Source organism: Pan troglodytes, chromosome 6 (genome assembly GCF_028858775.2).
Source record: "Pan troglodytes isolate AG18354 chromosome 6, NHGRI_mPanTro3-v2.0_pri, whole genome shotgun sequence".
Lineage (NCBI taxonomy): Eukaryota > Metazoa > Chordata > Mammalia > Primates > Hominidae > Pan > Pan troglodytes.
Window position 1 is genome coordinate 7,956,958 of NC_072404.2, and position 25,864 is coordinate 7,982,821.

The 25,864-nt window shown below is 60.8% G+C and overlaps 1 protein-coding gene across 9 annotated transcripts in view; it reads right to left on the reverse strand.

The window, feature by feature from the left end:
• Positions 1-25,864, reverse strand: part of MAD1L1 (mitotic arrest deficient 1 like 1) — a 432,704-nt gene that overhangs the window by 186,758 nt on the left and 220,082 nt on the right. For all 9 annotated transcript variants that reach the window (XM_518933.9, XM_003318210.6, XM_054687323.2 and 6 more), the window contains 2 exons: positions 21,529-21,669; positions 4,443-4,499 (listed from right to left, as the gene is read on the reverse strand). In XM_518933.9, coding sequence (XP_518933.3) covers positions 4,443-4,499; positions 21,529-21,669 — 198 coding nt within the window. The remainder of the gene's footprint in view (positions 1-4,442; positions 4,500-21,528; positions 21,670-25,864) is intronic.

Here is a 25,864-nt window from a genome sequence, read left to right on the forward strand (position 1 = left end):
CTGCACAGCCCAGTGCGGTGGCGGGGGGCAGGGGAGGGAGGCCACTGGCCTTCAGGCATGCCTGGCAGGGGCCAGCCCCAACCACGGTGTCTGTAGCCCCCTCACCTGGCACTGCTCTCCCCAGGACCTCCTCTGAAGGGCTTTGCATGGCAAGAGGGGCACAGAGCCAGCGAGACCCCCCCTCTCGTCCCTCGGGAGCCCTGCTGCTCCAAACAAAGGATGGGGCCAGGAACAGGAGCTCAACCCAGGGAGGGGTAAAATTACGATTCTGCTTGGGGGCAATCCTCCCACCACCAAATTCGAAGTCAAATGCTGCAGCTTGGGGCCCAGGCATTAGCGCTTAAACAGTGCGGCGTACGATGAATAAGGAACAGAAATTATATGGGCTAAAAAAGAGAAAAAACACAGGTTGAAAAGCAGCCAAACCTCCAGCCCAGCACTGCACCAAGCGCACCTCACAGCCCCCTGACCAGAACCAGATATCCGGAGAAGCCAGCACTCCAAGGGCGGCCACACCCACCCCACCTGAGGGCCCTAGACCAGTTTCTGTCTCTCTCCCCACAATAGAGGACTGGAGTGAGCAGTTCCTCCAAAACCACCTGCAGCCAGACAAGGGCCGATGCCCGGGTCAAGATGCCAGCTCCGAGGCGTCCGTGCCTCTGTTGGACATGGGGAGTCCATGCTCCAGGGCAGCTGCAGGTGCCGGGCAGGTGGCTCAGCCATAATGCCGAGGGCTTGGCCTGTGCTCAGACAACTCCATTTCTAACCCTCCTGGCCTCCTGCACATGCAGAAGCATGGCCCCCGGGCACGTTTCAATTCAGGCCAACAGTGAGGCAGCCAGCGTGTTGACACACAGAACACCAGGGTCTCCATAGGGCATCTTCAGATGGGAGCATCCCTCCACCCACCCCAGGCTGTTCCAGAGGCAACAGGAAAAGGGGCCTCACTGAAGGGTCCAGAAAGCTCAGTCACTGAGAAGGAAGCACCGACAGCCCTCGGGGCTGGGAACTAGGAAGGCTCTGGGTGTGTCCCCCACCAACCCCCTGCCAACCCCCCGCCAAGCCCCCACACAGGCAGAAGAGGACCCTGGCATCCTTCCTGAACACCTGCACTCAGGGGAACCAGACCCCACAGTCCACAGAGCCCCCTAACCCCACTCACTGCTGGACACCAGACCCCACAGTCCACAGAGTCCCCTAACCCCACTCACTGCTGGACACCAGACCCCAAAGTCCACAGAGTCCCCTAACCCCACTCACTGCTGGACACCAGACCCCACAGTCCACAGAGTCCCCTAACCCCACTCACTGCTGGACACCAGACCCCACAGTCCACAGAGCCCCCTAACCCCACTCACTGCTGGACACCAGACCCCACAGTCCACAGAGTCCCCTAACCCCACACACTGCTGGACACCAGACCCCACACTCCACAGAGCCCCCCCTAACCCGCTCACTGAAGCAGGAGCATCTTTCAGGCCTGCCCTGAGCCGTCTCAGATGAGGGCAGAGGAATGGAAACCGAGTCTCAGACCTGCCATTAAACAATACAGTTACAATGGGTTCCCCTGCAAACTACATCAGCAATGAAAGGTCACAGCAGAACACAGAGAGGAAAATAAACAAAACAACAACCCCACCCCCCAGTATTTCTACAGCCTAAAGAAAAACATGGTTGATACTCCAATTTCTCCAATTTTAAAACCCAGACCTGAGAAAGGCCTGTCCTGGAGCCCCCAACAGCCTGATTTTCCCTCCGCTGAGCAAAGCGTCACATCTCCGCCTCCCTTCCTCCACTGCGCTCCCCTGGCAAACCCGCCCTGGTGAACCCCATTCCCCATGACTGTGTCTGCTGGGAAGCACCTGAGCGTGGCAGACAGAAGCCTGACGCCCAACCTGGCTCCAAGTTTACACCACAAACCTCAGCGGGACTGCCGGGACCCTCACAGGCCAGTGCGCCTCATGCCCACTTCAGGAGGAGACAGGAAGCTCCAGCAACCTGCTGGCCCCGGCCCCTTTCGATGCCCCTCCACTGCCCCAGCCCTACATCATGCCCGTCACTACAGTGAGGCTCCCTTCAGCATAAACCGCTCTCCCACTGCCCATCGGGGTAAAGCGAATCTTCCCTCCAGCTCCAGGCCCAGCCCCTGACCAGGCCCTTCTGGGCCTCTCCTCTCATCAATGAAACGCCGGCCGCAAGGCCCAGGGCAATCCTCTGCTCCCCTTCCGGGTCTTCTCTGCAGTCTGACTGTCCCCTGAAAACACTTCCTTCTCCAGGGCTCTGTGAATGCACCTGCCCTCCATGGAGTACCCCAACTCATGGCTGCTCCCCAAGACTAGATGCCAGGATGCTGGAATGCCCCAAAGAGGCTTGAGCCTCCAGTTCTGACTTCTCTGCTACCTACTCATTCCCAACAACAGAAACACCATGCAGAGCAGATGGGCACCTCTGACCCCAGGGCACCGACTCAAAGCCTCCAGCCCTGTGCATCCAACGTGTGGCAGGCGTGAGACTCCCACACTTCACCCTCAATCTCCCCACCCCATACCATGAGCCCACCCAGGGCGGAATGCCGAAGCCGTCCTTGATTCCCAGCCCTCACGCTCTCTACCTCACCTGCATCTCCCTTCAACGCAGCGGACTCGGACCACGCCTCCGCACGCCATTGCAGTCCTAGCCCAGGGCACCTGCGTCTCCCACCCCGGCCTGCCACTTCCCACCCATTGCGGCCCTGCACAGAGCAGTCATCCTTTACGAATGGATACCAGGTTGTGTCACCACCTCCTCCACCCATGAAACCACAGCCCTGCCGTGACCAGACAGGGCCCACAAGGTTGGACTACCAACCACCGCGGACCCCGCTTCTGTCACCCCTAACCTCACTGTTGGGTCCGGGACCTGCCTGCCCCACCATTTCCACCACCAACAGTTGGGTCCCCCAGGCTTGGCTCAGGACGCTCTGCAGAGCGGCCCCGGGAGAATGCGGCTCCTCCATTCGCCACCACCGGAAGTTCTGTCTTTCACTCTCCTATGGGCCACTGACTACTCACTTGGCAACAGTGTGCCTCCAGGAGGGCAGGAGCCTGTGTTGCTGGCTGCCGCGTCCCCAGCACCAAGAAGAATGTCCTTAAGCGGCTGCTGAGTGAACAGCGACCATTCCAGAGGCTCAGGACAGCTGTTGCCAGCCCACCTGGCCTTGGTCCTGCAGATGCCAGCTCTGCCCAGACCCGCGCGGTGCCCTGCTGCTGCCTCTCTGCGCCGCTGGGCAGCTTCTTCCAGGGTCTGCAGACAACCCTTGCCCATTCTCAGCCTAGGCCCTGGTGCCCGTACCTCTCAAGAGGATGATTTCCAACCCCATCCAACCCTGTCCCATGAGAAGGGCCTGTAACCATGGCCACACCCACAACCGCCACAGGTTGTGCAGCCAGCCCCAGAGTCTGTCAAGCGATGAACCCTCAGCACACCCCTGCTGGGTGGAGAGGAAGGCCCTGAGGTCCTGAGAGCCAGGACACCGGCTCACAGTCACGAGCTGGCAAGCAAGGACGCCCAGACGGGAGCCTCGACCTGGGCTGCAGGCCCTGGGGTCCGTACAACGCTGACAGCAGCTCTGCCTGTGACCCAGGCCAGCCTGACGCATGGCCCAGGGCAGAACATGCAGACACATGCACGCACGCATGCCCCAGGACCGTCCTTGTCCTTCACAGACATGGCCAAGGCCAGGGCAGCATGGAGAGAACCTACACTTTGTTTAGGCCAAAACGCTTCAAAAGCAAAGCCCATTTGTTCCCTAAAACAGTGGGAAGCTTTTGACACTGGAGGTCCAGAAACCAGGAGAGCCTGCCTGGTCCCCCATGGGCCCACACTGCGGGCCCCCCACCCAGGCTCGGAGGCAGCCAGGAGAGTGGGGCCGATGTGGGCTGAGGAGAAAACAGCTTAAAAGCACACCTGCTGCATTCACAGAGGGCAGATAAGCACTCACTAGAGACGTCCCTCTCCTGGTCAGGACCCATGCTGAGTGACGCCCAAGCCCCGGCTGAGGCACGGTCCCACTAGGGACTCGGGTCCTGTGTGGTCAGGACAGGGGTCCATGAAGCCACAGCACTGATGTCCAGTTCGCTGCTGGACAGACCCCTCGTAGGCTCTCACACCTGCTTTGCCCCGACACCGTGGCCTCGTGCGGCAAATATGTCACTGGCCCCCTGCCACAAACACGGTGGTCCGGCCCAAGGGGCTGTGCTCCCCGCCGGCGCATGCCACCTGTCACTGGTAGAGATGGGACTCAGGCTCCTCACACACCCTTCCCCGCTCAACGCAGCTTCCGACGACAGAAGAGGCAGCCATGCACTGGCGCCTGCAGCCTAAAGGCTTATGGGGACAGGCGTCCCTGCCCAGACCCAGGGTCCAGGTGCCCTGAATCCCAGCCACTCCCGCGTCTGACTCACCATGTCTGCTCTTTGTTTCTGGCCTCCCAGCTCCTCCAGGGCCTGCGACAGCTGAGCCTGCAAGACAAGACAGGATTCGGCCTGAGACTGTGGTGGGCCAGGCCCCATTTCTAGGACTGCAGGGAACACAACCCCCACCACCCCGCAGCCTCCACTCTCTGGGGAGCAACGGGACCCAGGAGCTGGGCAGTGGGCAGCCAGAGGGTGGGCAGGGGCCAGTGTGGCCGCCCCGCGAGGCCCAGAGCCCACTGATGGAGACAACTGATGGAGACGAAGACCGAGTGGGCTGCGGGAGGCTTGACAGAACCAAGGTCCATTCCTAAAACCTGCCTCAGGAAACTGACTGTGAACGGGGTGGACAGGGGTGGGCCCAAGAGGGACTGTGGAATTGGGGAGAGACGGAGGGAAAGGTTCAGCATGGGACTTTCAGTCAGAGGAAATCAATTCACTCTCCCTGGCAGGCTCGTGCTTAAAGAACAGAATCAGGTGACCTTCCAGGCAGAGGCCCCACCTCAGAGCATCTCCTCCACCATGGCCACCCCCAAGCAGGACCCCGACCCAGGCAGGAAGGGTCTCCTGCCCCGACACACTCCCCAAAGGGCACCAGGCTTGACCCCACACTAAGGGTAGAAAAGCCAGCAATGAAAAGCCAGCCGCCTCCTCCTAACAGGCCTCATGGAGCAGCAAGGCTGGGTCTGGTTGTGGGGCCAGGATGTCAGCAGTCCGGCTCCCTGGTGGGGACAGTGACCCTGCAGCCATGACCTGCACGGTGCATGGGGCTCAGGACCTCGGAGACCCCCGCCCTGGGCCTCTGCCCCTGCGGTTCCTACCTTCCCCCACATCCTCTGCCTCTGCCCCTTCCTGACTCCTTCCCACGACCCCGCTTGGCTCCCCACTGCCCCCACCACCTAAACACACTGCGGCTCTGTCCTAGAACCCGGGAGGAAGGGCCAGGCAGGGGGCCTTGTGAGACCCCCCAGGCCACAGCACACAGGAAAGGCCGGGAAGGAGATGGAGGGCCAGCCCAGGAGTGAGGCAGGTGGCTGTGGTGGGGTGTGGGATCTGTGGGGTGGAGGCCCAGCAGGCCTGAGGGTGAGGGAGGAATCGAGAGGCAGGCAGATGCCTGGCCCAGCGGCAACTGGAAACCACCAGGCAAGTCACCAGGAGAAACGGGAAAGAGGCGGGGAGGCGTGTGTATGTGCGTGTACACAAGTGTGGGTATGTATATGCACACCTGTGTGTGGCATGTGCACATGTGGTGGGGATGGGGGAAGTATGTTTGGAGACACAGAAAACAAGGCACTACAGCCCCTGGGGACACAGCCTGGGGAAAGTGGCTGAGGCAACAGCCCACAGTCCTCGCCTGTCCGCTCTGCAGACCATGGGCCCCCAAGCTCCCCTACAGGCCCAGCCAGAGCCAGGCTCTGGACTTCCCACGGGCTATCCTGGTGCCTGCTGGTTCTGGACGCCACAGCAGAGTCAAACCCAGGCTCCAGGTGCTCCCGTGGAGGCTGCAGGTGTGAGCACCTGAGCCTCCCAAGCCTCTGGTGTGGGGCCTCACTCAGTGGGGCCACCGGAGGGACCCCCATTGCCCAACACCCCTGTGCAACGCCTGTGGATGAGGGGAAGGCCTTGAGCTCTGCCCATGACCAGCCCCGCCTGCTGCCCTCACACTGCCCTGGGGGAGGCCCTGGAGCCAGCCTAGCCACTGTCATCAGGAGGCAGGTGGCCGTGGCCACGCTGGGCTGTGTGGACCCCACACTGGAAAGCTTGGTGCCTTGAGGCCTAGCAGCAGCACACTGCCCTCCTCACAGCCAGCTGAACCCTGGATAATCCGGCCACTGCTGCGGTCACCAGCAGCTGGGACTGGGAACGGCAGATGGAAGAGGGACATCCCCCAAACTGGGCCTAGACACAACGCACTTCACCGAGCTGCAGCCCTGGGCACTCCCGGGGGCACAGGGAGCCGGGTCGGGGCATCCAGGGCACCCCATGCCCCTGGGCAGAGCCTCAGCACATGGGAGGCAGCTGCAGTCCACACTCATGCTCTCCTCACGCAGCCCTACACCCCGCCCAGGTCTACCAGCACCCACAGGCCACCAGGCCAGACAGCACCCCAAACAGGGGGGACGACAACAAGGCTCTGAGGTGGCCTGGGCAGTGAGACGCACCCATGAGAGCTGCCCGCACCCCTGGCAAAGCTCTGAGCTGGCCTGGGCAGCGAGATGCACCCGTTAGAGCCACCCGCACCCCTGGCAGCCCGTCCATGTCCGCCACACCCGGCACACTGTCCTGGGCACACAGGCGGCTGGCACGATGGACACCGGCCTCAGGTGACAGCTACAGGTGAGGCACATCGTCATCCCCATTTACATCAGTTCACATGGCAACCTTGCAAGGTCAAAGGCACTTTACAGGAGCAGCTTAGAAGAGGCGGGGTCGTCCGGAAGCAGCAGGGCTGAGAGCTGTGCGCGAGGCCCGGGCCAACCCCGCTCTCCTGTGCCTCCCGACACAGAATCACTGCAGGGTGGAGCCGTGACCACGGTGGCCAGCCCAGGGTCCTGCCGAGGCCAGGCAGGCCACAGCAGCCTCAGCCTTCACAGCCTCCGGCGCCACGCGGGCAGGCTGCAGGCATTTTCCGAAGGCTTCATCAGGTTTCTGTGAGGACAGCACTGAGTAATGTGTGTCAGAAGACAAGTTCATTCACAAGCGGCTCATCAGCCTGAGGCCGAGGCGTCCACCTCCGTACCAGCCCCATTCAGCCTAGCACTTCCATCGATGGCTGGAAAAAACAGAACGCATGCATCTGAAATCCTCACATGACCCAGGGCCTGGCAACACAGACACCAGTGAGATTTTTGATACATCCTCAAAGCCAGAGTCGCTGGCGAAAGGTGACTCGGAGCCAAGGAGCCCTGAACTCAGACTCACGCACTGGTCTCGGGTACCTGGGCAGGGCCTGCTTGGAGCAGCTCCCGTGAGAGTGCAGCCCCGGGATGGGGCCAGGAGGACAACCGCACGTCAGCAGGAGCAGCTATGGCTTGGCTCACACGCAGGGCCCTGGGTTCAAGAAGGCAGACATCGACGAGCTGAGTGCTCCCCAGGAGGCGACCAGGACAGCAGAGGGCATCACAGGAGCCATCCAGCCATGAAGACAGACGGCTTACAGACAGTGAGAGCCACCTTTCACCGAAGACTGAACACACAGGTGTCACTCAGGCTGCAATGAGACGTCCACGGGGTCCTGTGTGACCCAGGAAGTTCTGTGTCTTCGCCTGCATTAGGGGGGTTACACACACACTCGCTCTGTCGTCCGACAGGCTGAAAACTTACAATCTGTGCACTTTGGTGTATTGTGTTATATTTCCATTAAAACATACTCTAGCACCCTGGGGGACGAATTAGGGAGGAAAAGAAGGACGGTTCTGTTACCATAAAGAGAAATGGTTTCATCCAGGCACCGTGCTCATACCTGTGAGACCAGCATTTAGGGAGGCCAAGGCAGGACAATTGCTTGAGGTTAGGAGTTCGAGACCAGCCTGGACAACATACAGAGATCCTGTTTCTATAAAAAATTTAAAAATCAGCTGGGTGTGGTAGCACACAACTGTGGTCCCAGCTACTCAGGGAACTGAGGTAGGAGGATCTCTTGAGACCAAGAGGTTGAGGCTGCAGTGAGCCATGACTGGGGCACTGCACTTCAGCCTGGGCAACAGAGTGAGACCGTGTGTCAAAAAAACAAAAACGAAGATGTAAAACAAAACAAAAAAAGTTCGTTTGTAACCGGCTGCATCTTCCCAAATGGATGGCCAAATGGGACACTGCACAACCCTGAGTCAGAGGTGACTCCAGGCGGAGGGTTCTCAGCAGAGCAGCCACCAGACAGAAGCTCAGCATGCAGAGGGGCCGGAATTCCGGGAGTGTGAAATGGAGAGCACGCTCCATGGGCATGGAGATGGGGGAGCGGCAGGGAGGCAGGAGGGAGCTCAGGTCTGGCTTATAGACATTCTACAGCACAAGGTTTGTGGGTGCAGGACACCTCAGCCACCTCTCACTCATAACCTGAAAAGACACGTGTGGGTGCTCCTAAGAACAGAGCCATGGAACGCCGAGAGAACACAGACGAGCAGGCCCTGTGGCCATTCAAGGACACACACTGCTGTTTGCAGCTCCAACAGGGTAAGTGGTCAGACATGAAGTTTCCAAGTAACAAAAAAGAATGTTTTACATGGGAGCGGGTGTGGACAGGGCAGGTGGGAGTTGGGAGAACGAAGGTGGCTGTGGCCTGGGGTGTCGGCCACAATGCGTGCCTGTCCTGGGCCCCCTGGTGTGACAGGTTCTGTGGAGGGAGGGTGTAAGAAGCTCACAGCAGAGTCCCAGCACCGAAGAGCATTTGGCAAACGTCCACTCCTCCCTCACCTTATCGTTCCAAGAACACAGCTAAAGAAAGAAAAACAAAGAAAACACCGAAACCCGCACGGCCCAGCACAGGAGAGACAGGACATCACTAAACCCGCAGGGCCCAGCACAGGAGAGACGGGACATCACTAAACCCACACGGCCCAGCACAGGAGAGACGGGACATCACCAAACCCGCACGGCCCAGCACAGGAGAGACGGGACATCACTAAACCCACACGGCCCAGCACAGGAGAGACGGGACATCACTAAACCCACACGGCCCAGCACAGGAGAGACGGGACATCACTAAACCCGCACGGCCCAGCACAGGAGAGACGGGACATCACTAAACCCGCACGGCCCAGCACAGGAGAGACGGGACATCACTAAACCCGCACGGCCCAGCACAGGAGAGACGGGACATCACTAAACCCGCACGGCCCAGCACAGGAGAGACGGGACATCACTAAACCCGCACGGCCCAGCACAGGAGAGACACGACATCACTAAACCCGCACGGCCCAGCACAGGAGAGACGGGACATCACTAAACCCGCACGGCCCAGCACAGGAGAGACGGGACATCACTAAACCCGCACGGCCCAGCACAGGAGAGACGGGACATCACTAAACCCGCACGGCCCAGCACAGGAGACACACGACATCACTAAACCCGCACGGCCCAGCACAGGAGACACACGACATCACTAAACCCGCACGGCCCAGCACAGGAGACACACGACATCACTAAACCCGCACGGCCCAGCACAGGAGAGACGGGACATCACTAAACCCGCACGGCCCAGCACAGGAGAGACGGGACATCATTAAACCCGCACGGCCCAGCACAGGAGAGACGGGACATCACTAAACCCGCACGGCCCAGCACAGGAGAGACGGGACGTCACTAAACCCGCACGGCCCAGCACAGGAGAGACGGGACGTCACTAAACCCGCACGGCCCAGCACAGGAGAGACGGGACGTCACTAAACCCGCACGGCCCAGCACAGGAGAGACGGGACGTCACTAAACCCGCACGGCCCAGCACAGGAGAGACGGGACGTCACTAAACCCTCACGGCCCAGCACAGGAGAGACGGGACGTCACTAAACCCGCACGGCCCAGCACAGGAGAGACGGGACGTCACTAAACCCGCACGGCCCAGCACAGGAGAGACGGGACGTCACTAAACCCGCACGGCCCAGCACAGGAGAGACGGGACGTCACTAAACCCGCACGGCCCAGCACAGGAGAGACGGGACGTCACTAAACCCGCACGGCCCAGCACAGGAGAGACGGGACGTCACTAAACCCGCACGGCCCAGCACAGGAGAGACGGGACGTCACTAAACCCGCACGGCCCAGCACAGGAGAGACGGGACGTCACTAAACCCGCACGGCCCAGCACAGGAGAGACGGGACGTCACTAAACCCGCACGGCCCAGCACAGGAGAGACGGGACGTCACTAAACCCGCACGGCCCAGCACAGGAGAGACGGGACGTCACTAAACCCGCACGGCCCAGCACAGGAGAGACGGGACGTCACTAAACCCGCACGGCCCAGCACAGGAGACACACGACGTCACTAAACCCGCACGGCCCAGCACAGGAGAGACGGGACATCACTAAACCCGCACGGCCCAGCACAGGAGACACACGACATCACTAAACCCGCACGGCCCAGCACAGGAGACACACGACATCACTAAACCCGCACGGCCCAGCACAGGAGACACACGACATCACTAAACCCGCACGGCCCAGCACAGGAGAGACGGGACATCATTAAACCCGCACGGCCCAGCACAGGAGAGACGGGACATCACTAAACCCGCACGGCCCAGCACAGGAGAGACGGGACATCATTAAACCCGCACGGCCCAGCACAGGAGAGACGGGACATCACTAAACCCGCACGGCCCAGCACAGGAGACACACGACATCACTAAACCCGCACGGCCCAGCACAGGAGAGACGGGACATCACTAAACCCGCACGGCCCAGCACAGGAGAGACGGGACATCATTAAACCCGCACGGCCCAGCACAGGAGACACACGACATCACTAAACCCGCACGGCCCAGCACAGGAGAGACGGGACATCACTAAACCCGCACGGCCCAGCACAGGAGAGACGGGACATCACTAAACCCGCACGGCCCAGCACAGGAGAGACGGGACATCACTAAACCCGCACGGCCCAGCACAGGAGAGACGGGACATCACTAAACCCGCACGGCCCAGCACAGGAGAGACGGGACATCACTAAACCCGCACGGCCCAGCACAGGAGAGACGGGACATCACTAAACCCGCACGGCCCAGCACAGGAGAGACGGGACATCACTAAACCCGCACGGCCCAGCACAGGAGAGACGGGACATCACTAAACCCGCACGGCCCAGCACAGGAGAGACGGGACATCACTAAACCCGCACGGCCCAGCACAGGAGAGACGGGACATCACTAAACCCGCACGGCCCAGCACAGGAGACACACGACATCACTAAACCCGCACGGCCCAGCACAGGAGAGACGGGACATCACTAAACCCGCACGGCCCAGCACAGGAGAGACGGGACATCACTAAACCCGCACGGCCCAGCACAGGAGAGACGGGACATCACTAAACCCGCACGGCCCAGCACAGGAGAGACGGGACATCACTAAACCCGCACGGCCCAGCACAGGAGAGACGGGACATCACTAAACCCGCACGGCCCAGCACAGGAGAGACGGGACATCACTAAACCCGCACGGCCCAGCACAGGAGACACACGACATCACTAAACCCGCACGGCCCAGCACAGGAGAGACACGACATCACTAAACCCGCACGGCCCAGCACAGGAGAGACACGACATCACTAAACCCGCACGGCCCAGCACAGGAGAGACGGGACATCACTAAACCCGCACGGCCCAGCACAGGAGAGACGGGACGTCACTAAACCCGCACGGCCCAGCACAGGAGAGACGGGACATCATTAAACCCGCACGGCCCAGCACAGGAGAGACGGGACATCACTAAACCCGCACGGCCCAGCACAGGAGAGACGGGACGTCACTAAACCCGCACGGCCCAGCACAGGAGAGACGGGACGTCACTAAACCCGCACGGCCCAGCACAGAAGAGACGGGACGTCACTAAACCCGCACGGCCCAGCACAGGAGAGACGGGACGTCACTAAACCCGCACGGCCCAGCACAGGAGAGACGGGACGTCACTAAACCCGCACGGCCCAGCACAGGAGAGACGGGACGTCACTAAACCCGCACGGCCCAGCACAGGAGAGACGGGACGTCACTAAACCCGCACGGCCCAGCACAGGAGAGACGGGACGTCACTAAACCCGCACGGCCCAGCACAGGAGAGACGGGACGTCACTAAACCCGCACGGCCCAGCACAGGAGAGACGGGACGTCACTAAACCCGCACGGCCCAGCACAGGAGAGACGGGACGTCACTAAACCCGCACGGCCCAGCACAGGAGAGACGGGACGTCACTAAACCCGCACGGCCCAGCACAGGAGACACACGACGTCACTAAACCCGCACGGCCCAGCACAGGAGAGACGGGACATCACTAAACCCGCACGGCCCAGCACAGGAGACACACGACATCACTAAACCCGCACGGCCCAGCACAGGAGAGACGGGACATCAGTAAACCCGCACGGCCCAGCACAGGAGAGACGGGACATCATTAAACCCGCACGGCCCAGCACAGGAGAGACGGGACATCATTAAACCCGCACGGCCCAGCACAGGAGAGACGGGACATCACTAAACCCGCACGGCCCAGCACAGGAGACACACGACATCACTAAACCCGCACGGCCCAGCACAGGAGAGACGGGACATCACTAAACCCGCACGGCCCAGCACAGGAGAGACGGGACATCACTAAACCCGCACGGCCCAGCACAGGAGAGACGGGACATCACTAAACCCGCACGGCCCAGCACAGGAGAGACGGGACATCACTAAACCCGCACGGCCCAGCACAGGAGAGACGGGACATCACTAAACCCGCACGGCCCAGCACAGGAGAGACGGGACATCACTAAACCCGCACGGCCCAGCACAGGAGAGACGGGACATCACTAAACCCGCACGGCCCAGCACAGGAGAGACGGGACATCACTAAACCCGCACGGCCCAGCACAGGAGAGACGGGACATCACTAAACCCGCACGGCCCAGCACAGGAGAGACGGGACATCACTAAACCCGCACGGCCCAGCACAGGAGAGACGGGACATCACTAAACCCGCACGGCCCAGCACAGGAGAGACGGGACATCACTAAACCCGCACGGCCCAGCACAGGAGAGACGGGACATCACTAAACCCGCACGGCCCAGCACAGGAGACACACGACATCACTAAACCCGCACGGCCCAGCACAGGAGAGACGGGACATCACTAAACCCGCACGGCCCAGCACAGGAGAGACGGGACATCACTAAACCCGCACGGCCCAGCACAGGAGACACACGACATCACTAAACCCGCACGGCCCAGCACAGGAGAGACACGACATCACTAAACCCGCACGGCCCAGCACAGGAGAGACGGGACATCACTAAACCCGCACGGCCCAGCACAGGAGACACACGACATCACTAAACCCGCACGGCCCAGCACAGGAGAGACGGGACATCACTAAACCCGCACGGCCCAGCACAGGAGAGACGGGACATCACTAAACCCGCACGGCCCAGCACAGGAGAGACGGGACATCATTAAACCCGCACGGCCCAGCACAGGAGAGACGGGACATCACTAAACCCGCATGGCCCAACACAGGAGACACACGACATCACTAAACCCGCATGGCCCAACACAGGAGAGACGGGACATCACTAAACCCACAAGGCCCAGCACAGGAGAGGCGAGGCAGGACACTGGGGTCCCGAGAGACCCAAGACGACGCTCTCTGTGTGCGCAGAGGAGGCTCCCAGATGGGGCACCAGGAAGCTTTGGGGGACAGGCTCTCATGGGCCCCAAAATGCGCTAGAACTTCTCCTTCTGGACAAGCTGGAGGAACCAGCACAGACACACCCTCCCACCTCAGTCCCCAGACACCAGATACAACACAAGGAACCGTGGGATTCCGGCGAGGGAGCGCAGGCAGCTCAGAGCCGCGGGAAGGGATGGGGTGAGTCCCCCAGGACCCAGGCCGGGGCAGTGCCACAGACAGAGCCCAGCAGGCCTGCTGGGTGAGGAGAGAGGAATGGGAACTCCAGGAGGCACAGATGGGCAGCTCGGCCTGGCAGGCCAGCACCAGACAGAGGGAAGGGACCTGAACAGACGCCACCAGAGAAGAGGCACTGAGGTGGAGAAGCACGGGAAACGCTGGGCACGTCAGTCACTGGAGACACACAGATTGAAGCCAGGGCTAAATGTGCTGCTGCCCCGCTGGATCCAGATACCAAAGCTGACAGTGCCACAGCGGAGCGTTCTCCCAGCTCTGGTGCCGACAGCCTGCGCAGTAACGCGTCACTGGACCCCGCATGTTGCCACGGTACGGCCGCTGGGAAGAGCCTGGCAATGTCTTAAGAAGTTAGGGCCCGGCCCGGTGGCTCACGCCTGGAATCCCAGCACTTTGGGAGGCCGAGGCGGGTGGATCACCTGAAGTCAGGAGTTTGAGACCAGCCTGGCCAACATGGTGAAACCCCGTCTCTACTAAAAATACAAAAATTAGCTGGGTGTGGTGGTGCATGCCTGTAGTCCCAGCTACTCAGGATACTGAGGCAGGAGAATCACTTGAACCCGGCAAGCGGAGGCTGCAGCGAGCCAAGATCACGCCACTACATTCCAGCCCGGGCGACTGAGCAAGACTCTGTCCCCACACTGTCCCCGCCAAAAAAAGTTAAACCCCACAATCCTACTCCTGGATGTAGAGCCCAAAGGAATGAAAACCTGCATTCACAGGAAGTCTGGCACGCAGATATTCACAGCAGCTCTGTCCCAGCTGGCAAGAATGGGAAACCACCCTGGTATTGGTCAGCGGGTGAACAGACGAGACCATTTTGGTAGAGTCTCAGGATAGAGAATTATTTTGTAATAAAAGTAAATGAACTGCTGATACAACGTTGATGGGTCTCAAAAGCTCTGTGCTCAGTCAGAGATGACAGACACAGCAACTGCAGGACTCTGTTTACGTGAAGTTCCAAGAAAGCCCAAAACAACAGTCACAGGCCCCAGACCAGTGTCTCCACGAGCCAGGGGTGGCAGGAAACTGACGGTCAACATGGATCAAATCATACAGATAAAGCTGGGGGATTTTACTGAGTATAAATCATATTTCAATAAGGCTGCCTTTAAAACATGGAATCCCCAGAGCTCGGAGAGAACCACACTCACAAGGGCGAGGAGCTGGCACGGCCCGTGTGTGCGTTGGAGAGCAGCTCCCGCAGGGCCTCAGACAGCGCAACTCCAGGCTGGTCTCAGTAGGGTTCCTCCAGGAAACCGCATCTGTGATGGAGGCAGTGGGTGGGCGGCAGAGCACCCCCTGTGGAAACACCCTGGACAGTGCACTTTAGCACTGACTGTGGGGCTGCCCAGTCACCTTCGGGGGACACAGACACCTCTCACTCTCTGGGTGACCGGGTGGAGCCCCCGGGCCGTGGCCACAGCGTCCTCACCTCTGAGACAAGAGCTCCCCAAGCTCAGGCTGGCTCCGCAAGGCAGTGTAGGGTGCAGCCTGTTCTGATGCGGAGATGGTGGGATGGAGAGAGAGCTTCCCAAGGCCCGGGGTGGGGGCTGGGCTGACGGCTGGGAACACCAGATGCCAAGCCTGCTCGCAGGCAGGCCAGGCACTTCCCCAGCCTCAGCCCCTCCTCCACAGCCCACCCCGGGCTGGGTGCAGACACGCAGGAAGCTCAGGTGGGAAGGAACACGGCTCCATCCCAAACAGCCTCAGACGCAGACACGCAGGAAGCTCAGGGGGGAAGGAACATGGCTCCATCCCAAACAGCCTCAGACGCAGACACGCAGGAAGCTCAGGTGGGAAGGAACACGGCTCCATCCCAAACGACCTGACGCAGTGCTCGGGTTCCCCAGGAGAGGCCAAGCCCACTCGGAGCCAGGCTTCAGGGGCACACACCAGGGAGCACTGAGGGGTGCGGAGGCTGTGGGGAGAGGGTTTCATCACATGGCGGGAAAACCAGTACAAGCAGGCCCCCAGCGCAGCCACGCCCCGGCCCCACAACCCTGGCACCGAGTGACCAGGGAGCTGCCTCCACCCAAGCAGCTGAAGGGTCACACACAGCTCTTTCCGGGTGGGACCACGTGTCCCAGGTGGCTACGTGTGCTGAGACACGAGCCCCGGGCCCTGGCGCCCTTGGCACCACCGAGGTGCTGCACAGAGGCCTCAGCCGGGCTATTTTTATCCTGAGGTGAGAAGTTGCTGCCTGTGATCCAACACTCCTGCCAGCCAGGACATGGCAGAAAATGGCTAGGACAGGCAGCCACAGACCCCAGCAGCCACAGGACAGCCGGACTGAGGAGGACCAGAGGGCACCAGGCACAGACCCCACACACGGTACAAAGGCTGGAGCTAGGGGAAGGCAGCCCCACCGGTGGTCATGGTCACGGTCACGTGGAAAAGGATGGGACGGAAGCTCAGGCCTCCACCTTCCTGGCCAGGTCTCCAAGTGGCTTGTGACACAACGTGAAGAAGCAGGAGGCGGCACACCACAGGGTCCCCACAGGGCTAACCAGGCCACAGCCCCAGCACCTGCCCCCGGGTGAGGCTGTACACAGAAGCTCTCCCTGTGCGTGGAGGTCTGAGGATGACTGTGAGCCCAGCGCTGGCCACAGAGCACACAACAGGCAGGCAGTGCACGGTCAGGGGCTCCACCGCAGCCCCTGATGCAAGGAAGGCTATGGGGTGGACGCCCAGGCCCTGGGGGATGCTCTGATGGTGGCAGCAGGTCCTCCCATGGTGGAGAGGACAGAGCCTGCCCTGGGCTTATTCCTCACGCCCAGCAACGTCAGCTCCTGTGCTGGGCAGCGGTGCTCTAAGTGTGTGCTGCCTGGGGTGGCACCGGCGTGTCACGGGGAGCCCGGCTCAGCGCAGCTCTGTACTGCACAGACGCCCCGTTCTGGGAATGGAGCCAGCACCTCGCGATTCCCACTGAGGACCTGTGGCCACACAGCAGAGGCTCCCACAGCCCAGACTCCAGGGTGATTTCCATAAACCCCTTGGCCCACTTTTCTTCACTGCATGATTTTTAACATTTTTTTTTTTTTTTTTTTTGGCTTTATCTCTGCTTCGTACAGTACAGTCATCTCAAGTTCTTTCAACGAGGGAAACATCATCAACACACTCACAAGTATTGGGCCTGGTGAACAACCCGAGGCCCTGAAGATTAGGCTCTCCCCGGCCCTCCTGGAGCCAAACCACCCACGGCAGCCAAGTGACAGCACTCGCAGAGCTGCCCGAGCCTCTGGGAGGTCACGGGGAGGAAGGGAAGATGGAAACACCGTGACGGCCACTTCTGCCTAAATCGTTAGGAACTATTTCAGAGTCCCTGCAACCTGAAACGGGGATTCTCCACACACCTCCACAAGGCCAGCAGCGCAGTAATCGGTTTTAATTAAATAAATCGGAAACACAAATCAGGTCAACGTGTTGAATCAAGGTGGCGTGCACTGCGTATTTATAGCTCTATCCACAGAGGACTCCTGACACATGCTACGGGCTCCCGCAGCCACTTTATTAAATGGAATAAATAATACCGTGCAAGACGGCAAAACTTCACCAGACGGGTCTGGGGTTCTCCCAACTCAACACTGTTTTCCTGCAACGTCTCTGCTGGAATGAAAACATGGTCCAGATGAGAACAGACTGGTGTCTGGTTTAGCTAACGGGTGGGTGGAAGGGAACCACTCTCAGAGCGATGCTGCGTCCTCCCGCCGGCGACTACCCCGAGCCCACCTGGCCGTCAGGTAGCAGATCCTCACCTGCCCCGAGAGGCGCCTTCCCCAGGGGCATGCGCAGGGCCGGGCAAGCTTCCAGGGAAGGCTTGCGAGGCCCGAGGTCAGAAGACATAGGAGTGTGTGGGGGGACAGAGGGGTGAACAGAGGCCAAGGGAGAGGGAAAGATGGAGACAGGAACTATCAGACATGCATGCAGAGGACAGAAAGAAAATCAAGAAGGGAAAAGGAGACGGGAAACAGAAAGAAAAGAAAAACCGGGTGGAGGTAGCAGGGAGAGAGGGAGGCAGGGGGTTCGGGGGGAGCACCTGGGCTATGTGGGGTCAGGAGCCCTCCCCGGCTGGGGCGATGGCGGCCCCCCACCCCCCGACCGTGAGGAGAAGAGGAGACAGGCCCTTCACAGAAACCAACAGCCAGAGACACGCGGCATGTGCAGGGTCTCCAGAGCAGCCCCTTGGCCCTCCACGGGGGCATCCCTGGCTTGGGCTGGCGTCCCTGCCCCAGGGGCTCCCTGTGCACAGAGGGTGCAGCCACCCTTGCCACACTTCATGTGCAGCCGCGCCCCAACCTTCCCTGGAGCACAGCACTCCTGCTGGGCCCCCGCCTTCACCTTGCAAACATGCTTAGTTCCCAGAGTTGGGGCCACGTTCTCCCGAACTTGCGCCACATCCATGAGGAGGTGGGGAGCCCCCAGCAGATGCTCCCCCGAGGCAGGAACCCAGCCCAGGAGCTGGCGGCACCCCCAGCCTCCCACCCAACTGTCACTTCAGGGAAAGGCAGGGCACAGGCTCCGCAGGTGACCTGGTCCCGCTGAGGCAGAAAGGCAGGGACACCTCTCCCAGGCTCCTGGGAGGAGAGAGCTGACGCGGAGGTGCCCCCTCTGATGAGGCAAGGCATCAGGTCACGCTGTCATGCAGGATGTGGTGGTGGCTGCTCCACAGACCCCAGAGGGCAGTGGCACCTGCACAGGCTCAGGGAACAGCCAGGGGCCTGGAAGACCTCTCTGGAATCTGTGCCAGCAGCCGATACCGTGGCTGTCTCCATCAACACAGACATGGGCCAGTGCAGCGGGGTCCTGGGGGGAGCCTGCAGGTGCTGGCCTGCTTCTGGAGGGTACCCAGGGGGATGGGCAGAGGAGGCTGTGAGGGCTCAGGGAGGACCAGCCGTGTGAACTCCCACAGTGAGGACTAGTCAGTGCTGGTGGAGTCTGACCCTGCTCTGGCCCTGCTGGGCCCACCTCTTCCATGTGCCTAATTCTCCTGAAACCCCAGGAGACAGACAGGAAGGGGAGTAACCTGCCCCCACACCCCACCATGGGAAGGGAGGGGCAAGGTCCGCAACGTACATCCCACTAGCAGGGTGAGGGCTGAGGCTCCAAGCTGCCCGGCAAGGGGGCAAGCACGGTGCCCAAACAGTGCCAGCATCTGGTCAATGAGTCCTGAGGTCCCTGACAGCCCTGATCGCCTTAACACACAAAACACCAGAACCCAGGACACTGGATGTGCCCGCGGCCAGGCCCGTGACGAGCCAATCACAGTGCAGAGGGCAAGCACAGGCTGGAGAAATCGCTCAACGTGGAAAACGCCAGGGACGGCAGAAGGGGTCAGAGACCCTCCCCGCAAATCTCTCTTCATTAATGCTTCACATGGAGCCAAGGGTGTTGGAATGAGATGGCTATTAACGCACTTAGGTTTACGACAGCTCCCAGGTACAGCCGGAGCTAGCCTTTCCCGTGACGACTGAAGGTCAGTGTGCAGCCCTCTGCAGCAGGCCCTGCACGCACGGGACGGCTAGACACAGAAAGGAAAGCCAGGAGCGGGAGGAAGGAGGATGGACAGAGGGGGCAGGGCATCAGAAGAACACACCAGGGGGCAGTACCAGTGCCTGAGGGTGGTCTCACGCCCAGGGTTCACTCTTGTCAAGCGTGGTGGTGGTGAGGGCTCACCCATAGGTGGGGACACGGCATAGTCCCAGGGCCCTTCGGCGTGGCCTCCATGTGAGCAAGGGGTAGCGAGTGCATGTGGGCCCTGGGCCTGGGGCCTCCTGGGCTGGGACCTGTCATTCTCGCCACGTGCCATCCCCAGTGCCTGAGCCTCTGTGCCCATGCCCCCTCTAAACCACTGAACCATCTGCCAAGCAGCTTTCTAGATGCAGTTTGGCGACCTCCTTCTCCCATCTTCCCTGAACAGCTGCTGGGACGCCCATGCAGCGCAGCTCCCTGAGACCCTCCATTACAATCCTTTCTCCAGAAATTCAGCTCCTCCTAACATCCCACATGAATTATGTTTGTTCATTAAATGTCTCCCCTACCCAGCAGCTCAGCTCCAGGGGCCAGAGGCTCTGTCAGACTTTCCCTGGCACACGGCCCGGCCTGCTGTGTGTGCTCAGCAGCCCGGCTGGAAGGTGGCTGTGGTCACGCCTGTGAGGCTGGCTCTCCATCGGTGGACCCAGGTCATCTTCCAGCTGGTCACTGGCTGAATGAGGAAAGGACACAGCAGCCTACAACAGGGCAACAAGCCACACCGATGCCATCATCTGCATCTCCATCTCACCGCAGTCTCCACCATCAAGGCCCAGCCCAGACACAGTGACCCTTGAGACCAAAGAGCTCACAGAGCTCGGCTGTTCAGCTGTGCTTGCAGACACCACAGGCCCAGGCCCTCTGAGACGTGGCCTGGCGGTGTCACACACCAGCTCGGTGACCTGGGCATGTCCCTTGACGCCCCCAGGCCTGGGTTTCCTCGTGAGCGAAATTCGGGTCACAATGGCACCCACTCCATAGGATACGGTGACAATGAGACTGAGCAGTCAGGTAAAGGGCCAGGCAGAGCAGAACGGTAAGGCACCCGGCGGCGGCGTGTGCCAGCGAGGCCAGAAGACCCTGGCAGGTATCCCACCATGCCCAGGCGGGGCTGCACTGTGCCCACGGAGAAGTGGTGCAAATCCTGAGAGAACACGGGCCTTTCAAGCTCCAGGCTGGGAACGGTGTGCTGGGAGCCCCCGGCCCCAGTGTAGATGAGAAGTGTGGATGGGGAGTGTGGATGGGGAGTGTGGACGTGGCCTCTGCCCAGGCCCTGCGATACCCAGCTCCTTCTTCCCACTGCACAGGTGAGAGCTGCTCAGAGCTAGACAAGGGCACGGAGCGTCACAGTGGCCCATGGGGCAGGGAAAAGGCAGAAGCCAAGGCTGAGGCCACCTCTCCTGGGAGAACCCTGGAGCCAGGAGAGGGATGCAGGCTGGAGGCTGCAACAAGGAGGAACACCTCTGCCAGTTCCACAGTGAGCTGGGCGCCCTGGGCCTCACACCCTGCCCGTCAGGCCCCAGCAGAGCCTCCCCAGCAGCGGGGACCAGAGCCCTGGCAACAACTCTGAGCACCCGGAGACCAGGTCTCCTTGGCAGATGCCCCTCACAGGGGCAGGACCTTGAGTGCCCCTTTGGCAGGCATCATGAGGCGGTCCTAACCAGTCAAAGGGGCACTGTCCCTCTGTCATCCGCTTGCAGGCTGGGACCACCTGAGACACCCTGACAGCGGAGGATGCTGCAGGTGCCATCGTGAGAATTAACGTGGATCCACATGCAGAGGAAGCAGCCCGTGGACACCCTCCCTGACAGACACCTGCCAGCCGGGAACTGGGGAGGCGGGGTCCAGACCTCCACCTCCCCCCCGCAGGCTCTGCCAAGGCCCACCGGGAAGAAGCCCCACCTGGCGACGTGAGCCCCACGCCCGCGGCCCCTCACCTCCATCTCGGCGCTGTGGCTGTGCACCTTCTGCACCATATCCTCAGCCTCCCGCATGCGCCGTGTCAGCTGGGGCGAGTACTCGGCCGGGGTCAGCTCGCTGTCGTAGGACCCCAGGATGGCCCGCATACCGTCCCGCTCCTGTGGACACAGAGGGCAGCTGATCAGGACCCGGGACGGGGGATGAGGTAATGACGGAGACGGCTCAGGGAAGGCCCCACGAGAGCTGGGTCACGCGGGGGCTCCCTCGTGAGGACCCAGGCCAGCACTGAGAGCCCATCCCTGAGGGCCCACCAAAGTGAAGAGGGCCCCAGAGTTCAGCATCCCCAGACCCAGTAAATGCCAGCAGCCCTGGCTTTGCCTCGGCACCCGCTCTGACCACGTCAGGCCTTCACTGCAGCGGGCGTGGGCTCCACCTCGTACTGGCAGTATGGCTACGGGGTCGGCTGGGAGCAGACGCCTCTGCCCCTGTGGACACAGCACACACAAGGCGAGGGCGCACAGTGGGCAGAAGCCCAGGTTCCCCACCCCAGCCTGTTCTATTGGGTCTGCGTGACTCCTGTGAGTCCCAGTCACACTGGGCCCAGGGAAACGACAGTGGGCAGGCCCAGAGCTGGGTGAGTCCCCCTCTACCTGGGACCTCTGCCCGGACCTGTCGAGGGAGGGGACAGTGTGCACCACGAAGCTGCCGCGTTCCAATGGGACAGGAAACCCATCGCTCGTCCAACCGTCCAGGGCTCTCGGGAAGGCTAAGTCCCCGCTTTTCAGCTCTGGGCTGGGGAGCTCCTTGTCTTCCCACAGAGCTCCCAGGATGTCTGAGGCCACACGCAGATCCCTACAGAGCAGCCAGGCCCAGCAGGGCTCAGCTTCCTGGGATGACACTGACCACAATGTCAGGGCTGATTCCTAGAGCCGGGCAGAAACCCCTGCTCAGTTGTGTCCTGCCAGCCAGTCAGGGGCCCCGGGAGCTGCGTGCTGCCTCCAGAACGTGCGGGTGCCCATGGGTCGGGAACTGAGCTGCCAAGATGGCCCCCACAAAGGACGTGCTGCTGCGGGGAAGTGTGGTCTTCCCTCTGGCCTCCCGTTGCCTGCTCTCCCTGCCCCAGGTGTGGGCCTGAACCACAGCCCCCGGACCCTTCTGGTCTCAGACGCTGAGTCTGGATGGAGCAGATTCCAGGCGCAGGCTGGGGACCTTCTCCTGCCTGCCCGCCCTGCGGGAGCCCACAGGAACCACATGATCAGGGAGCCAGTCCTCCAGACACCCACCCAGGTGTGCGGGAGGGCAGCTTCCAGATCTTCACGGGCATCTGGATGCCCTGGACGTAGATTCAGGGTGGGCCTGGGAATCTGCCTTTCTAACATGTGCCCCAGGGACATCTAACTGATGCTCTCAGCAGCCTCTGCTGAGGGGCTCTGCCCCATTCTTGAGAGGTGGAGGATGAGGATGCTGGGGTAGCAGAGCCCAGGAAGAAGCGGATGGGTATCTATAAGATGCAGGTTCAAGCCCCAGCTCTGTCCTGAGGCCAGCTATTCAACCTCCCTCCCCAAGTCTCAGTTCCTTTGTTGATAAGATGGGAAATGGGGCGGCCGTGAAGACTGATGCTATCAGGAATTAACTGTCCAGCCAGCTGCCCTGGAAACAACAGGTGCTCAAGAAGCGAGAGCCAGGACCTCACAAACCCGGGAAACGGTCTCCACTGGCCCACACCCCTTCCCAACACACATGCTGGGCAAGGGGCCAATGCTCTGGCACAGCCCTGCACCACCTCACTGAGTTGCGGCCAGCGTGCTCCCCACCAGGTGAGGGCAGGAGAGCTGTGGGGACCGCCCCCACCAGTACTGGCTGAAAGGGCAAATTCATGGCCCTGATAGAGACCAGCTCACTCAGGCAGCCTGGGGAGCAAGACCCCCACCCAGAAGCGGAGTGCACAAAACTGCCAGGGTCCCTTCCGTGCGGCCTCCTGAGTCTGCACGTACACAAGCTGAGCCCCCACCCAGGCCCCGCCTGGCTCCTAGGAGAGACCGACCCAGTGCTCCCCAGCACTGATGACTGCCTGGCCCCTGCCAGGCCCTCCGTCTGTCCCCCACAGGCGAGGAGGGCGAGGCTGCAGGGGCTGAGGAAACCCCGGCCTGCTCTCTCAGAAGACCCTGGAGCTCAGGCCACCACGTCTGGGGCTCTCCTGCCGTCTCTTGAGCCAGGGACACAGGTGCCACCCTGGTGTGGACTTCATAATTAGTTGATGACAAAAAATTCAAAATTCAATAAGTGAGAAATTAAAGTTACAAATCCAACTAGAACGGGTCACGTATCTGTGGAAAATTTGTTTGCACAGGAAGGTTTATCGTGTGTCATAATCTTATTGAAATCCTATATCTTCCCATTGACTTTTATCGTTTCAAGCCAGTTACCGGAGTTGTCAGTACCAACGCGCGGACGCCTTGCAAGGCCGGGGCGGGGGACTTCCCTTGGTAAACAAGCTGTAATTGTCTCTTTTATTGATCAGTAAATCTCTGAGAGCTTCTCTTCGTGACGGCTCTCTTCAGCATAACTCCAGGCTAGCACTGGCTGGCACAGAAGAAAAGCATTAGAAAGTTTGTTGTTTGTACCCTTTCAAGAAACTGTTTTGTCACCGGTAGTGAAAGAGCAGGCACGGTGTGGGTGTGACTTGCTATGACTTTTCAACAGCTGACGCCACCTGCGGGCAAGTCCACTTCATTTCCACCTCAACAAATGCGGTGATTAACTGCTGAACAAACAGGCGGCTGGCAGTGCTGACGGGGGCGTCCCAGACTCGCTTTAAGAAGCACCCAGCAGAGTCACATTGTCCACTGGCTGCTCCTCCTTAGGTACAGAAACGTCCCGGTTCTAAGGAATAGAATGTGCTCATCATGCAACGAACGGCCATGTGAGGAGAAGGTGAGCAGTCGGCATCACCTGGAAGAAGTCAGCTGAGGACAGGGCCTTGGTGCCCTGGATACACCGGCCGATGGGGGCCGGGGGCAGCAGTAGAGGGCGGCTCTGCCCTGGCCTGCGATAGTCGGGCAGAGGGGCTGCTCACCCAGGGAGGCTGCAGGAAGGATCTGGGCGCCCTGGGAGGCAGCGGTGGGGAAGGGCACTCCAATCAGAGGGAACAGCGTTGAGTAGACGCCCAGAGGACCCTTGCGAAAGAGCAAGAGAGATAATGACGCTCATTCCCTCATCAGCAGGTGCTCCAGCGCGCTAATTACCACGGAGCTTTTGAGTATAAGCCCCAAGCATGCCGATGATTCCCACGCAATGAGAGACAGATTCCCAAAGAGGCTGAGAACGCCATAGCAGGGGGCAGGACACCTGGGCAGCAGGGGCTGAGACAGTGGGCAGAATAGGGCCCAGTGCCCTTGGAAGAAGAAACCCAGGGCACAGCCCTTGGGCCTGGGCTTGGGAAGGGCAGGGGAGATCAGAGCAGCGAGACCAGGAAGCCGAGACAGAGACCAGGGCTGCGGGTGGTGAGAGCACCCACAGGAGCGGGAGACTGCAGGAGGCCAGCCCTGTTGGAGGTGCTGCGGGCAGGGGAGATATGGACGGAGGCACCGCAGTGGGCAGAGACCGGCCCCATGGCCCCCAAGCAGCGGTCACTTGAGGTGTGCATGCCCAGGCCAGCCCCCAAGTCAGACCCAACACACACACCCAACGAAGCCCACATCCTGCCTGGACCGTAACTAGATGTGTGACCTTGGGAAAAACAAAGAGCCTCTCTGAGTGTGAGGACACTCAACCACACAGGAGACGGCAGAGAACGCCTCAGCCTCACTGCGAAGTTCAAATGCAGCATGGCACAGAAAACCAGGCACACGGAACCCGCATACACAGGCGATGAATGCGTGACAGCCACGGTCGTCACTTCTGTCCTCGCTGCTGTCTGCCTGGTTCTTCCACTATGACTACAGCTGCTCGTGAAAGATGGCCAGGAGAGCAGGCAGGTGGGGCAGGCACGTCCCGCACGATGGGGACAGCCTCTGGCCATGGCCACACCTGGTGAGGCAGGTGCCCAGCACTCCCTAAGTCCACACCATGGACACAGAGGGCTTCCCTCCTGGGAGTCAGTGGCAGCCTGAAGGGGCTGTGTGAGGCAGGCAGGCAGCTCCATATGCAGAGGCCCCTCCTTAGAGCCCCAGCACCAACCCCCACTTTCCAGAGAAGCCCAGAAGTAAGCTAAGTACCACGTGCCCCCTCCAATGAAGCAGCAGCCCCTCACCCATCTTCCTCCCTCACCCAGCCTCCACCACCCACTCCCGCCTGGCCTCTGCCACCAGTGCTGTGGAGCCTGCCTCCCTCCCTCCGCCCCCTTCAGCCCAA